Source organism: Aureobasidium pullulans (assembly GCF_000721785.1).
Source record: "Aureobasidium pullulans EXF-150 unplaced genomic scaffold scaffold_11, whole genome shotgun sequence".
Classification (NCBI taxonomy): Eukaryota; Fungi; Ascomycota; class Dothideomycetes; order Dothideales; family Saccotheciaceae; genus Aureobasidium; species Aureobasidium pullulans.
In genome coordinates, this window is record NW_021941031.1 from 862,330 (window position 1) to 878,084 (window position 15,755).

General features: G+C 49.9%; 6 protein-coding genes across 6 annotated transcripts; 3 read left to right on the forward strand and 3 right to left on the reverse strand.

The window, feature by feature from the left end:
- Positions 1-129: 129 nt before the first annotated feature.
- On the reverse strand, positions 130-2,706 carry M438DRAFT_346567 (uncharacterized protein). Its single transcript, XM_029905707.1, has one exon. It carries the CDS (start codon positions 2,538-2,540, stop codon positions 297-299), a length of 2,244 nt encoding a protein of 747 aa, XP_029759820.1. The 5' UTR covers positions 2,541-2,706; the 3' UTR covers positions 130-296.
- Positions 2,707-4,536: 1,830 nt separating this feature from the next.
- M438DRAFT_275483 (uncharacterized protein) lies at positions 4,537-5,594 on the forward strand (the record flags this gene model as incomplete). The annotated part of the gene is made up of 3 exons (XM_029900784.1): positions 4,537-4,593; positions 4,700-4,897; positions 4,941-5,594. The coding sequence occupies 3 exons, from the start codon at positions 4,537-4,539 to the stop codon at positions 5,592-5,594; spliced, it is 909 nt and encodes a 302-aa protein (XP_029759821.1).
- Positions 5,595-6,533: 939 nt separating this feature from the next.
- M438DRAFT_275303 (RTA1-domain-containing protein) lies at positions 6,534-7,605 on the reverse strand (the record flags this gene model as incomplete). The annotated part of the gene is made up of 2 exons (XM_029900776.1): positions 6,534-7,384; positions 7,434-7,605. 2 exons carry the CDS (start codon positions 7,603-7,605, stop codon positions 6,534-6,536), a joined length of 1,023 nt encoding a protein of 340 aa, XP_029759822.1.
- Positions 7,606-9,732: 2,127 nt separating this feature from the next.
- Positions 9,733-11,407, forward strand: M438DRAFT_275705 (MFS general substrate transporter; the record flags this gene model as incomplete). Its single annotated transcript, XM_029900805.1, has 3 exons — positions 9,733-9,963; positions 10,027-10,967; positions 11,029-11,407. 3 exons carry the CDS (start codon positions 9,733-9,735, stop codon positions 11,405-11,407), a joined length of 1,551 nt encoding a protein of 516 aa, XP_029759823.1.
- Positions 11,408-11,825: 418 nt separating this feature from the next.
- M438DRAFT_275491 (urease accessory protein UreG) lies at positions 11,826-12,635 on the forward strand (the record flags this gene model as incomplete). Its single annotated transcript, XM_029900786.1, has 2 exons — positions 11,826-12,466; positions 12,518-12,635. The coding sequence occupies 2 exons, from the start codon at positions 11,826-11,828 to the stop codon at positions 12,633-12,635; spliced, it is 759 nt and encodes a 252-aa protein (XP_029759824.1).
- Positions 12,636-13,840: 1,205 nt separating this feature from the next.
- M438DRAFT_397949 (glycoside hydrolase) lies at positions 13,841-15,612 on the reverse strand (the record flags this gene model as incomplete). The annotated part of the gene is made up of 4 exons (XM_029909331.1): positions 13,841-14,126; positions 14,180-14,286; positions 14,342-15,061; positions 15,586-15,612. The coding sequence occupies 4 exons, from the start codon at positions 15,610-15,612 to the stop codon at positions 13,841-13,843; spliced, it is 1,140 nt and encodes a 379-aa protein (XP_029759825.1).
- Positions 15,613-15,755: the final 143 nt, after the last annotated feature.

Consider the following 15,755-nt stretch of genomic DNA (forward strand, 5'->3'; position numbering starts at 1 on the left):
CCAAAGATAGCGACACCCAAAGATGCGCAATCCTGTGTATTATACAATGCGACAAATTCGAGGTCTAGTGTGCTCTCGAGTTTCGCTGGAAGTACGCATTGCGACACTGACGCGGTGGAAACTGCATTTTCGCTGTTTGGCCAGAGCCATCCCGTCAAGAGACTGTCATCATTCATTCATTTCAGGTATCCTAGGTATACACGTGGTATCTGTACAGCGCCTTGCAATGCCGCCTACCCATGTCTTTGAGCTTCCCATGCCCCAATCCAGATCCGAAACGCCGTTAACACGTAACACTAGCACCAAGTGAAGACAGGTGCCCTGCCCTTGACCATCTCAATCCTTTCGACAATCACCTTTCTCCTGTAACCATCTTGATCTTCTGCTGCAGCGAAACCGAGGTCGCCATCCAGATCGGCATCATCATCACCAACATCAAGATCATCGTTTCTCTTTCCCAGAGCGAAGGAGAATCTCCGACGTTCCCCAAGATTGTCAAATAGTCTTCTCGTCTCGTCGAGACTGAGCCTTGACTTGGAGCGAATGGCAACAGGGCGTGCAAATCTGGACTCTTTGGCGTTATCGAATGTGAAACCTTGTACACTGGAGGGCGAAAGAGGAGTGTTGCTGTCATCACTGCGTCGGACGTCGCCACTGCTGTCCTGTCGCGAGATGTTAAACCGGTTGTTTTGCGCAGGATCGGGGCCAAGAAGATCGGTGTGCAGTGGAGGTGCTGAAGCATAAGCAGCACTGATATCCATCTCTTCTTCCTCTCTGATTCCTGGAACCTTGACAACGTCGGTGTGCTTATGGCGAATATCGTTGGAAGGACGTAAGGGAACGGCCACTGGAATCTCTACAAGGTCATCCCAGACACAAACACGAGCACGTCTCGTCAATTCCAGAGGGCCGTGGTCCGGTGTCTTTAGAGTCTCCACGACGTTCCAGGCTTGTCCTTTCATGACGGCGATCTGACGAGCGAACATTTTCTCCTGGAAATCGGCGTCTTGTTCGAAGCATTTACGCAACGCGATCTGCGTTTCACTCCACCATTGTTTTGACGTAAGCAGAGGAAGGAAGTGCTGCTTGGTCTTCTCCGAGAACGGACGACCGATCAAGGAAACAGGTAGGAAAAGCCAGCCGAATGGGAAACTTCTCCAAGCATCAGGATGCTTCCAAGGCCAGGACAAACTATTGTCGATGGCACCAAGAGTCACAGTGGCATTTGGTCGTGAACTAGTTGGGCCGCCTGTGCTCATGTTTTCTTGTCGTTTGTAAGGGTCGGCTTGTCCATCTTTTGGCTTGTTGGGAGGTTCTATAACAATCTCGGCTTCCTGACTCTGCTGGTCGATCCTGATCATCCAGTTGTCAAGTCCTCGATCGGTGTTGCGCATGATGTAATCGAGAATGACAAGCTTTTCAAGCTGCTCGCGGAATGACTGTTGAAGAGCGGGCGTCCAGAACACATTACGAGAGCGTTGTCGGTCGGTATAAGGTGCTTGAGACCCCTCGACATCCTCGTCTTCATCATCGGAAGGTGCACCTCTGGGTCGACAGTCCTCTCCCCATCTTCGCTTCCTTCGCTTGGGCGCAGCATCTGTTCGGAAGCCTGAGTTATGTTGATCGGGCCATGGGTGCTCCTTGAGGAAGATGTTCGCGTCTTTGAAGCCTTTGAGGAAGACCTGGAAACTACCTTGCTTCTCAGGAAATGGCTTGCCTTTGCGGTAATGCGCTCGCCTATCCCAGAAGTCGTAGAAGAAGGCCTTGGAAGACAGAGTGACGACGTCGGTATAGGGTACAAGATGAGTCCGTAGACGACTGTCCAACACATAGGCGGCCGCTTCAGAGATGTAACTGAGATTGGGAATAAGGCATGCGCGTCCGAAGAAGAAGGGGAAGAGGTTTCGATGTATCCATTTTGTCCACTTTGGATTCTTGGAAGCGTACGGTTCCTCGTCCTTTGGCTTGAAAACACCAACGATTTTGCCAGACGTGTTCCTCGCAAAGTAACTTCCAGAACTTCCCTGAGAGATGAGTTTGGGCTGCATGCCCATCTCAATGGCGACCCGGACGCTCTCAACAATGTCGTCGAATTCAATCTTGGATATTCTGTCATCGTTGGGCTCGTCGAGGTCGGTTGCCGGTGTCTCGGCTGTGGCCGGTCTGATCCAGTCAGGAGCCTGGAACACGGAATGGTGTATCTCTAATTGCTCCTCCTCTTGCGACTTGCCCTTGACTTTGCGAATCTTGAACTTCTGAGCGATCTCGTCGGCCCACTTCTCCAACCTGGCATTGATGGCCTTGATGTCAACTCCAGAGTTTGTACGTCGTCGTCGGTGATTGGAAGGTCGACCATCGGGCAGGTCCATACGCTCACGTCGCTTCGGTTGTATTGGCGCATACGTCGTACTGTCTGCATCCACCGAGATGCGGGACTGGCCTTGGTGAATGTCCTCGTCGGAATGGTATGAATCGTCGTCCTCCTCTTCTGCCTGGGCAATTCTGGCATAGCCGGACGTTGCTGGCCTCGACTTTCCCATGATAAATTTTGACTGGTCGTGGTTTCAGGGAAGACAGGTGGCCAGTCCAAGACAGTCACCTTGTGATTCTTGAACACGAATGGCGATGGAATGACGACTGGACATGCCAAGCTTTCCCCATGTTGACTCAAATACAAGAGGGGGTTGCACATTTGATCAAAGTTCCATCTCAAAGCATGGGATTCAACAGCTGTCTAAATAGCCTTGTGTTTTCTTTTCCTTGTAACCAAGAACTCTCTGCTTACACGTCGATTTACTGCAAAAAGAATAATCGAAAAAATTGTCATGGCCAGAAACTTGTACATCTCAGCTAGCTATCATTTGCTTATCGTAGCTTGAATGCCAACGATTCCGCGATACAGCAGTCGTTTTTGTTCGATAGCAGATTCCAACTTTCAGTCCTGATTGCACCGCCTCAAGTCGTCGAACCATGCTTGTCCCGCGAACGCCGAGTTCATTGAGCTGTCTCTCGTAAACGGAAAGCCCCAATGCCCCTTGAACTTGTTCCTTTTGGATCTGCCAGGGTCCAAGCTCACCGAGACCTGGAAGCATTCGCCTGCTCTCTCTTCGCTATACATCATGCCAATCGCAATCAAGTTTCAGAAGTCAGTATTATCACAATAAGCTGTACTTGCTATCGATCGCCGATCGCTTCTCCAAGTAGGACGGACCTCATCTCTGTTCATGCGTGACGGGTAAGGGATAAACTTCGTGTACTTGCTACCGCCAATCTCCTGTCTTCACCGTTGTGCAGCCGTCGAACGCGAGCTGTACTTTGATTGCGGCCTGCGGCTCTCGTAAGGAGCTTTGTTTGCTGCTCACCTGTACGCAGCTCCACGGATGACGCTGGTCGAAGGCTTCGTCAAATTACGCACTTTTCCAGGAATGAATTGACAAGACATATCACAGATCGATTACTCGTTCCAAAGCTCGAGAGACTCGGAATGTTAGAACGTCATGATACTTCAGAGCCCTCTCGAATCAAATAGGACTACAAACACAGGAATCAGAGTACCAGGTACATGGTGAATTCAATGTTTACCATGACTTGAGATGCTGTCACAGATATCTGGACAGGATAAAAACGCAGGACGGTGGACATAACGCCCACTAGAACCGCTTTGCGTTTTTGCTGTTGTTTTGGCAATTTACCTCGACGCCGAACTTCAAGCCTCTACCGTTGTCATTACATAGTCGCCACCCCTGGGCATGTCTTCACGACATATGTATACTTAGACATACGCCTCACGACAAAGTGTTTTACCTACGACTTCTCTCACGACACTCCTTTGTTCGACTCTATACTAATTTCCATCCTAATTCAGTCATTCATTCTTTTAATACCTTCTGATACACACTCCTTTGACCTGGTTCATATATCTTAGACCATCTCCAACGACTAATCGATTGACGATACTCTACAAAGACTTGACGAACTAATCACCGCTACGATGCTCCACCGACCTTCTTCTATCGAGGCATACAGACCTACTTCTATCGACACTTCGTACAGACATGCTGCAATGGATGTGTACAGACCCAAGTCTTCCATGGGCCTTCACTACCCGGTCACTCTTACGCCTCCAATCTATGCTGAAGATAGACAATTCTTTGCACACATGGGACATGAAATCCCTCGACCATCCTCGGCAGCCCCTATGTACACAGGACCACAATACTCTGTTCCTCAGCGATCTTTCAGTGGACCGATGCAACTTCCTGGCCTTTCGAGCCTTGGACAATTCGGAGCAAATCCAATGGCCATGATGCCCAGGTAAGCATTCCTTTCTTGATTGTTGTTGTTGTTACTTGGTAGTGGGGTAGTCGGTCGGCGTCGGGAGAATCTTATCTTGAGTCGGCAGGTAGACCCGAGATAAGGCCCAAGCTGTGGGAATCTCTGCCCTACCCTATCAGCGCATCGGCATTGGCAACGCATCTCGCAATTGATACAGGACTGATACCTTCTCTTCACAGGACTTCTAATGTTATGCACACGATGAACTACGCAACTTCGGCGCCTGCTGCCACTGCTGGTGGCCAGCAAAATGGACCTGTAAGTGTTATTCGAGGGTCCGTCGCGACTGGTGCGCGTCGCGATTCCTTATCCTTATCTTTCAAATCGATAACGAGCGTGAAACTGACTTGAGCTCGACACGCAGCCCGTATGCCAGAACTGCGGTACAAGCACCACTCCACTATGGCGCCGCGACGAGATGGGCTCAGTGCTGTGCAATGCCTGCGGTCTCTTCCTCAAGCTACATGGCCGTCCGCGTCCGATCAGTCTGAAGACGGACGTTATCAAGAGCCGCAACCGCGTCAAGACAGCCACCGGCCCCAAGAAGAAGGTCAGCCAACTTGTCACTCTTACTCTGTCTCTGGCACAAGCTAATGTTGCCTCAGCCTTCGCTTGAATCGCCTGGCTTCCATGCCGACATCAACACTCCGATTGGATCATATCCTCAGCGCCGTCACTCTGATCGCATGTCTTCTGGCGAACACCACCGTTCCCCTTCGCCCTCATCTCGCACGAATACTCCTGGAATGGTCTCGCACCACAATCCCAACATCGCCCCTCAACATGTCTTTGACAACGTCTCTCTCGCCGAATCCTCCTTCCAGCCATCCGGTCTGCCTACCTTCGCCCTTCGTCAACCTTCTCCCGCACCTTCGGTCAACGGAATGCACCCTGAACATGCACACCAGTACTCAGAGAACAACAGCTCTTTGAAGACCCGAGTTAGCGAACTGGAAGTCATCAACGACCTCTTCCGTGGTAGAGTCGCTGAGCTTGAACAGAGCGAGCAAGATGCCCGTGCAAAGGAAGCCTCAGCTCGCGATGCCGCAGACCAATACAAAGCCGACCTTGATGCCGCCCTGATTCGCGAGTCTGCTTTGAAGAGAACAGTCGAGTCGCTCGAAGCCGAGATCGAGTCCTACAAGTCACAAGCTGCACCCCCATCAAAACGTCTACGCCTCAGTGACGTTGTTCGTGATGATAGCACGTCTGTTGATGCGCAACCAGCCGCTCCGGAGTCTACACCAGTGGCTGCTTGAACGACCTAACCACTTCACATATTCTTGTGAATTTAATGCTTACGGCGGCGTTGATGTTTTTGTTGTTAATGATGTCAGGAGAAAAGGACCATACCCCCGTTGTCGCTTCCTGTTTGCTTGATGCCTATTTCATTTTTCTCCCTTGTCACATCTTCCTTCTCAATCATCACAGAGAAAGCATGATCGTCTTCCATAGAACGATCACTTTTACACACAAAAGACAAACCATTTTCACATTCATGAACAATCTCATTAGCCTTGACCAAAACTTAAATCAGAGCTGCATGATCACTTGATCACCGTTGTATCTACGTATTTTTTCTCGCAGCGCTTGCCCGTTTTGCTTGTCATTTCATCCGCCGTTGTTGTTGCAATCTACCTCTGCTTACTCCGAGATTGCTACAATAGCTGTATCGCTTAATGACTGCATGGACAACGGTTTGCTTCCTCAAAATAGCTTAGATGTCATGTTGGCCATCATTCTTGTGTTGGGGCACAACACTGTGCTGCTCACCAACAGACTAGCGTCTCTTGATTGGCTCTTGTCTCTGTTTTGGAGGACCCAAGTAAAGAAGAGACATTAAGGAAGAAACGAAGTGATTCTTGAACGAGAGATGGATGGTGTTGCTGAGAATCTTGAGTCTTCCAAAAACGCTTGTAACTACCATGAGCTCAAGAGTTCTGGATAATGGCGACAAAGTAGACATGATAGCAGTATTCTCTAGCACTCGGTTGGCAGAGCGGAATGATATCGAACAATCTCATTATGTTTACTAGCATAGTATGTGCAGGCCTTGCTTCAATTCCAATCATGACCTTTTGTCAATGCTCAAAGGTGGTATAGCCTGAGCTAAAGAACTCCCTAACGCCTGTTCGTTATGTGTGATGCTCGAACGCTATCATGTGTCCCTTCCCATTCCATTCCCAGCCAGCTCTTTCTCATGTTTCGCGCGATATCCTTCGGCGATCATGCTTCGAAGATCGATGAGGAGATCTAGGGCCTCTCGGTCTTGCTGAATGGTGTTGATGATGTTTGTGGGGGTGTCTAGAATGCGAATGAGTACGACTGTGTCTATGCTTGGAATGGCGGCGGTGTGATCTAACCTGGCTACGACCACTCTCCATGGCATAGAGCTGGGGATCGCTTGAAGGACGAGCAGGGAAACGCCCGCTGCCCAAAAGCTTGCTGGGGTGCAAGACAAGGAAAGCAACGGTGACCAAGAAGATGAAGACAGCGTCGAAGATGTAAAGCATCCACTCGTGAGTGATGATGTAGCCGTTGTTTCCTTGAGCATACTCGACCACACGGATGAGGTTGCGAATAAGGATGATGGCGCTGCAGAAGTAAAGGTTGTACATGTGTTTGCGCCAGCTCAAGTTTGAATCGACGGATGCACCGGTGGGGAGCTTGTTGACGCGGACGTGGAATAGACCGGCCACAATTACAAAGAAGCCAAAGATGATGATCTGGATGATGAGACCAGCGATGACAATGTTCTTTCCGAGGTTGAAAGAGTCGAGATCACCCTTGGCCTGAAGTCCAGCACCAGAGGATTGGACGAGGAAGGAGAAGACGTCGCCAATGACGAAGACCTTGGTCAGCCACTTGGTGCGGATGACCGAGTACTCTTCGGCATCAAGACGGCGGATGATGCGACCGAGAACCATGTAGATCGAGGCTGCGTACAGTGCAGGTGCGACGAGAATCAGAAGACTTTGCATGATGAAAGGCCCTAGAGCTTCCTTGTCGCTGTGTGAGAGAGCACGTCCAACGTATCCAAGACATTCGACTATGTCGTGTTAGCTGTGTCCTGTAAATGATTAATGCAGAAAACTCACGCAGCACACCAATGGTGAATGGAATGAAATAGCGAGCACGCAGCTTGAAGATGTAAAACACATGTCCGAAGAATCCGAGTGCAAAAAGCACAACAAAGATGATGGCGGCTACGATTGATGGCGTGTAATGGTAGAGAACGAAGTTGATTTCTCCGTCGTTTGAGTCGGACATTTTGTGTGGTTCAGTGCGTATCGTCTCTTCTGAGTAAGTAGATGGTACTCAAGCTGAGAGCGAGCTTAGGAACGAGGCTGACGTGAGGTATAGGAGCGGGAGATGGAGTGACAAGAAGAGAACAGAGAGAAGAGCCGGATTCTACAGTTTTATCATACATCTTACCTGTCTGCCTTGCAGCACTGCCTCTTCTATTCGTACAAGTCGCAATCAAAACTGTTGTTGACCGTAAAGGAATTACGGTCGTATCCGCCGTATTGCGTTACGAGGCTTGGGGAGTCGAGAATCAGAGCGTTTCATTGGTTGTTTGCGCCAGGTCTTGCCCTAGTTTCATCACCGTGTCTCTCGGGTATACGGCGTATCCGCCTACTGACCGTACTGCATCCGCCGTGTTGGGGCAGAAATGTTATGAAGGATGGGTTCAAACAGACAGGAAGCATCAAAGTTTGGAGATTTTTCCTCAGCGACCTCGCGTCCGCAGGCTTGGCAGGCTCAAAGACCTGCCTGTTTTTGACAACCGACCACAAACTTCTGTTGCTCTCTCTCTCTCTCTGGACAGTCCGTAGTACGGGATCCCGAACGAGCACTACAGATGAACGTATCAATCACTCTCTTGGCTCAGAATTCACCTTTGGATACCTGGCGCGGAAGAGTGGCTTTGACATCGAGTTCTTGGCCTACCTTTATTCCTCCACCCATATTAAAATCGCGGAATTTCTCGCGCTAGGCGTACATTGCGGTTCACTGCGTGTCGCAACCCGTAGATACGATCTATTCGTGTGTAGATGTTAGCTTGTTCGGCAATTCTATCCCCATGGGGGCCTGTGGAGAGCGTCCCGTTTTAGATTATTGCTGCCGTCGCCAGGACAAGCTTCATCTTTGCTTTCCGTCAGTCTGCCAACCCAGACGTTCGCCATCTTCTGCAACATAGTAGCACTTGAAACTGCCGCTGCCTTCTCAGAGATTTCCCAAGTTCGAAAGAGTCTCAGCAGGCTTGCAAATTTGTCACATTTGAACCTCGCTGGGAACCTCGATACCTTCGCTTTTCATACAACGTAGCAGTCGTCGCAGATTCTAACGTATCTACATGCACGGCTTGCTGTAAATCCTTTGGAGTTTTCAATTGAGTCTTCGAGGGTCATCTCAGCAGTTGGTTCGAAATAAGCACCCCAGCGTTCAGAAAACCAATTCCCGCGCTAACCGAGAGTGGCTAGCAAGTCCCATGACAGACAGAGGAACGAGGAGCACAGAGTGCTACCTCTCGCACGCACCCAATCCAAGCAAAATCGATGATCTGGTCTCAACCTCAAATTCGTTGTAGGGACTTGCTCTCTCCCTCCCGGCGATCGATACTTACTTGATCGAGTGTGGTACGACTGAATACCCGGGAGAGCAAGGAGTAGACGTAAGAAGTTGGCGGTCACAAAAGTCAGGTCCGCAATTCGACCCACACACTCGCAACAGCTTTGGGCACTTGGGAGAAGACAAATCGGGTCCATCTACTGGCATGAACGGACGGCTCGGATCAATAGTTGTGGTGCTCTCATCGGTAGGCAGGGCCACTCGCGCCACGACCGTCTCCGATCAAGTCATAGAGAGAGACATGGATGTAGCAGCGCGGAAGCATTTGCTCTGCTTGCGCACTGGTTACGAGGCTGTCCACAGTCGATGGTGCCTCTGCATAGATTTTAGGCCGCCGGACAATTGCAGAGAGCATCGGAAGTGAGACTAGCCAATACCGTCGAATAGGGCACAGACATTCAGAAGCTGCACAGGCTGGAAGCAGGTGCCCCATGGGGCGGTGTTGCCGGTGATTCGGCTGGGGTCACATCTGAAGTTCAGGTGTTCAATTGTGCTCGTCTCGAGGCTCAGAGGTGTTCATTGGTGGAACAACTCCAGTCGCCAAGAGTGATACTCCACCTCACGCACCCCAGGACCGCCATACTGCGACATACATGTCTGGACGATCGTCACGCGGTGATACCGATGGACATGAATCTCAGCGGGGTTCTCGCCGGAGGATCACTGCAATCCCCGGACCCCGACAATGCATGGTCGCTATAAAGACACGCTGATCCCTCATGAACGTCTCCCACGAAAGCATCCGACACATCCGCCGAAGTAACCATGGACAAGCACGACGATACGGCCAAGGAGGAGGAGGTCGAGTACATTGACTACAAGAAGCCTCAGGAACCGATCACTGGGGAGCTCGACAACGATCAAGCCGACCTCTATGCAGAAGCCTTGCAACGCTATCCGAATGATGAATCAATTGATCAGGCAGATGAGAAAAGACTCAAACGCAAGCTGGATAGACGCATCATCCCATTGCTGGGAATTTGTTACTTCTTCTACGTGAGAAACGCCCTATAGATGGAGGAAAAGCAGTCATAGCTTATTCTGATTCCCACGATATAGTACGTCGACAAGACTACCTTGTCCTACGCAGCAATTTTTGGCATCAAAAAAGACCTGGACCTAACTGGAGATGAATACTCATGGCTGTCAAGTATCTTTTATTTTGGCTGGCTGGTCTGGGCAATACCTTCCAACCTCATCATGCAAAGATGCCGACCTGGGTGGTACCTCTCCTTCAATATATTCATGTGGGGAGCTCTCCTCATGTGTCAAGCTGCCGCGAACAACTTCCCAGCTCTGGCAGCATTACGTATCTTGTCCGGAGCATTCGAAGCCATCGCCGATCCTGCGTTCATGCTTATCACATCCATGTACTACACTCGTGAGGAACAGCCCTCTCGAATTGCAGCCTGGTATGTCTGGAATGGCGTGGGAGTGGCTGGTGGTGGTCTTATCGGATACGGAATTGGAAATATCAACGGTGCTCTTGCCTCCTGGCGATACGAGTTTTTGATCGTCGGTGCTTTCTGTTCGGTCTGGGCTATTGCGCTCTGCCTCCTTCTCCCCAATTCACCCACGACTTTCAAAGGCTTCTCTCGCGATGAGAAATTGATCATGATCGCTCGTATGCGCCGTAACCAGACTGGTGTTGAGCAGAAGCGAATTAACTGGGACCAAATCAAGGAAGCATACCTCGACTACAAAACATGGTTATTTACCTTGTTAGGTTTTTTTAGTAATTTACCTAACGGAGGTTTGAGCAACTTTTCCACACTGGTTATCAAAGGCTTGGGGTTTGATACGTTACATACAGCATTGCTCGGTATCCCTCAAGGAGCCCTGGTAGTGATCTGGATTGGGTTGGGAGCCATGGCAAACAGATATTTGCCTAAGAACAGCCGCACAATCGTATGTGCTCTTTTCATGTTGCCAACAATTGCGGGTGCTCTCGGATTCTTGTTGGCACCCGACACCGCCTACGTCGGAAGACTGATTTGCTTGTAAGTTATTCAGAACCAGGGCCTCAGTTGATGAACCAAACAAAGCTGACATCCATCGAAGCTATCTGACTGGCTCATACCAAGCCTCTTTCGTGCTGTCTCTCTCGCTTGTGACCAGCAATACTGGAGGTCAATCGAAGAAGATGATAGTTTCCGGAATGATTTGGTTCGGCGCATGCGTTGGAAACATTGCCAGTCCATTCTTCTACAGACAGGAGCAAGCACCTTCGTATCCTCTCGGGATCGGCTCCCTGTTAGTAGCGAATTGTGTCGAGCTCGTGCTATTTGGAGTTCTGAGATACGTGTTTATCTGGGAGAATAAGCGTAAGGAGAACACCAGACTCAGGATGCGTGAAAGTGGTGAAGCTGCTGCGCTCAATGATACAGCGTTCAGCAATTTGACGGACAAGCAGAATCCCAACTTCGAGTACGTTTACTAGACATAGAGAATGGATAGAGGAGGGCGTCCGCATCATCATGGGCGAATAGACATGCTTCCTTCACCCAAGAACATCCGATCAGAAGTTCAGAATCTCTCGATACCAAAGGACGTATATGTGACTGCGTCGACGGACTCAAGATCCATCATCTGATATCCTACCTCTCGTCGTTCTTGACGAGAAGACGTAACAACATGGTCATGAAGTCTAGACAGCGTGGGAGAGAAGTATGAACAATTGGATGTTGTCGTCGACTCCCGATAACGGGCAAAAAGCTTGGACTCGGTCCTTATCGCCGGGCTGCCCCACCCGTTCGGACCCTCCAAGACCCTCGACGTGGAGCTCTCCAAACTTTGACTCGTAATTTGAGCATCTGTTTACTTTTACATCCAAGTGTCCTTCGTTCCAATACCGCACCATGTCTCATTCGCACGACGGATCCCACTCTCATTCTCACGAGGCTGTTGACCACGGACACAGCCATGAGATTCTAGATGGTCCTGGATCCTTCTTGGGCCGTGAGATGCCTATCGTTGAAGGTCGTGACTTCAAGGAACGAGCCTTCACGGTCGGTATCGGTGGCCCCGTGGGATCTGGAAAGACTGCACTTATGCTGGCCCTTTGCCTGGCTCTCCGCGAAAAGTACAACATCGCTGCTGTCACCAACGACATTTTCACCCGCGAGGACTGCGAATTCTTGACAAGACACAAGGCTCTGCCTGCTGAACGTATTCGAGCCATCGAGACTGGAGGCTGCCCTCATGCTGCCGTGCGTGAGGACATCTCGGCAAACCTGGCTGCTTTGACGGATCTCCACCGCGAATTCAACACTCAGTTGCTGCTTATTGAGTCTGGCGGTGACAACCTGGCTGCAAACTACAGCCGTGAACTTGCCGACTTTATCATTTACGTTATCGATGTGTCGGGAGGCGACAAGATTCCTCGCAAGGGCGGTCCTGGAATCACACAGTCTGACTTGCTTGTTGTCAACAAGACTGATCTGGCAGAACTTATTGGTGCTGATCTCGGAGTCATGGACAGAGACTCGAGGAAGATCAGGTACGTTTTTCCAAATACATCTTGGAATATCCATGCTGACAGGACTCGCAGAGAGGGTGGGCCTACTATCTTCGCCCAAGTCAAGAACGGCAAGGGTGTGGATCACATCGTCGATTTGATCTTGAGCGCATGGAGAAGCAGCGGTGCGAGCGAAGCCAACCCTCAATAGATGAGAGAAGCCATTCAAACAAAATTGTTCCCCTCAATATCAAGTTCAGATGCGCATGAGGCCTCCAAGCCATTCTCGCCTGCTCAATTCCCCCACGCTATGATTTGAAGCCATTGTTACTGCTGCAGAACTGCTTTCAGCCCACGAAGTAGATTCGTGCACGATTCCGAAGTCCGGATCGCCATAACATCCACATATCTGCCAACATAACAGGTAACAGTCGCTCTCGCCGGACCAATCAACGAACCAATTTCTCATTCATAAATTTCAACATCTCGTCCACATCATCCGCTTCCCCCTCCAACGCAACCGAAGCTCCCACACGCTTATAAAACGCCCTCTCGAACCTCTCAGGCTAGAAGCCAGAATACTCCCAATCAATGACAGCTTTGATCTTCAGCTCATCGTGGCAGACCAGGACATTGGCTTGACTAAGATCATGATGGCAAAACACATATTCCTCTACTTCCGAGGGATGCAGCTTCCACTCATCACGAGGTGTCTTGTCCCAGACTCGATAGGGTGGAATTACAAGACCAGAGCAACCGCCAAGGTTTCTGGAGCGGAGTGTGTGCAGTTGGTGAGCGTAGCCTTCTAGTTCCTCCTCGATGATGATGCGGTCAGAGCACGTGAGGTCGTCCATGCGTCGTGCATCAATAAACTCGGTGATGAGATACACGGCTCCATCGTCTTCGAAGCAAGCGAGGACCTTTGGCACGGGAATCGTGGTGTTCTTCGCGATAAATTCAAGGGCGGCTGCTTCGTTAAGCAATCGCTCTTCTCCGAGGCGTGGAACGATGATACGGCCATGGAACGTGCTGACCTGCCATTCTTGAGGACGCAGACTTCGCTTGATGAAAGCGGTCGTGGTTTGGTAATACTTTCGATCAAAGGTTACTGAGATGCAGTCTTTCTCTTTGTTTTTGTTCAGAAGGCGAGTTGTAGTGACCATCCTGGCGGATGTAACGAGTGGTTAACAGCGACAAAGTAAATATTTGGAAGTAAAAAATGGGAAGTTCGCACTGCTGTGACCTCCAGCTTGATGATGTTTCGAGGTTAGAGAAAATAATTGTATTCCTTCCTCATTGGATATCTAAGCGCCAGCATGAGCACAGACTATTCATAGACTCCAATCAAGTATAATGTGGTTGGTTGGTATTCTCCCTTATTTCGGATACAGCGTTCCGTCTTTGCTGCATGTCTAACTAAACACACTGGAAATTTCCTGTAGGCTTGATATTGCAGGAATTGTTGGTTCCACCAGTGATGTGAATGTTGTTGAACTTGAAGTCGGAGCAGCTGCCATCGCCACAGAGAATGTAGTAGTCTCTGGCCTTGGCCTGTGCAGTACCAGAGATGTTCGACATAGTGATATTCTTGATAACGACTCCGTTGGTTGGGCTGCCAGTCGGGCCTCCGTTGAGGTAGTCTTGCTGGATATCGATACCGTAGATGTCGATGTTCGAGACCTGGATGTTACGGTACTCGATGCTGGATAGGATGTTAGGCTTGCTTAATTAGGACGAAGAGAATGTAATGCTTACTTGGCAATGTAGCCGGTCGTGCCAGAGTTTGACTTGATTCTTGCGCCGTTCTGACTGTTCAACACCTTGCTGTTCTCGAAAAGGATGTTGGTGACATTGTTGTTGCTCTGTGAAAAGTCAGATAAGATGATCGAACGATGGAGGGAGTAAGTGTATGCTCACCTTGCCTCCAACACTACCGATCGACAGACCATGACCGCCGTCGCAGTACATGTTCGAAACGGTGATGTTGTTGCCACTGGTGATAGCAACACAGTCATCTTGGTTCACGACCCGAGAATCCTTCAGGATCATGCCATCAGTGCTTGAAATATCGAATCCATCAGAATTGTGACTAGCGGCAAGTCCATTGGATCGGTTGTTGGGTGCGTCGCCAGCTGAGTTGTCCAATAGAATGTTCTTCACAACAAGGCCGTTACTGCCAGAGATACTGAAGCAGTGGACAGGATAATTTTGGATCACAAGGTCCTTGATGACGGAATTACCGATGGCCTTGACGGTAATGAAGTGGTTGGGTTTAGCGACTCCTCCGTTCGAACCCAAACCGTCCCACCATGCTTGACCGTTTCCGTCAATGATCGCGCCCTTCTGGGCTGTGAGCACGACGTTGGTACCAGCGAACTTGATCATATCGTAGTTGGCATCGGCGTAGGCAAAAGTTGTCTTGCCAGCGAACGTCACCGTCGTGCCTGCCTTGAGCTTGGTGAGATCAAGAGTGGTGTTTCCAGGCACAGCGATACCATCCAGAGTGATGTTGGTACAGGAAGAGACAGCAGCAGCGACACCGGAGTACGATGTGACATGACAAGCATCAGCGGCTCTGGCGATGTTCGAAGCTGGGGCAGCGGCGGCTACTGCTGCCAGTCCGGAAAGTGACAATGACTGGAATGCTTTCAGAGGTCAGCTGGAAGTAGAGAAAGTCATGTTGGTTTGAACGAACCGAGAGATCTCATGTTGTTTCGTGGACAGAAAAGGTTCAAAATGAATGTTTGAATGGTTGAATGGAGGAAGAGAGACGATCGGAGCGTGGTATAGCTACTTATACTTGGCCTGTATTCTAACATCAGGTACTTGTTACATGGATGAGGGGATGTACAGAATCATTCATCCGTTAATTTCAACAAGCATTTCCAGCAAAGCAGACCAAGGCAAGACAAGCGAGAGAAGCCTCAATGAGGTGGCTTAATTTGCCCATGGGGTCTCCACAAGCAAAGACGAAGCGTTTCGGAAGAATTGCTTGGTATTGCAGATCATTGTGTGGAGTGTAATTCTTCCACCATCCAGATGCTGTGGTTGTGACTTGAAAGTGCAGTGCTTTCTGCAGAAGAGAGGCTCCAGATCTGCAAAGCGGCAGAAGGCGGACCGCGAATGCGGAGTCCCGAGGAATGCGGCGAGCTGCAGGACACGATTCCGAGGCAGCATAAAGAATACATTGTAAATGCCTTCTTGGAGGGCAGAAAAAGGCGAGGCAGACACGAAACTCGAAGCGGAAGCATGTTCGTATCATCACTGAAGATGAAACGGAGGGCAAGCAGCCATAAGCCAAGAGGTAGGGCATATCTCTGAAGGTCAACCA

Excerpts from the sequence above, each read along its gene's own strand:
- M438DRAFT_346567 (XM_029905707.1), bottom strand. The coding sequence starts at position 2,540 with ATGGGAAAGTCGAGGCCAGCAACGTCCGGCTATGCCAGAATTGCCCAG.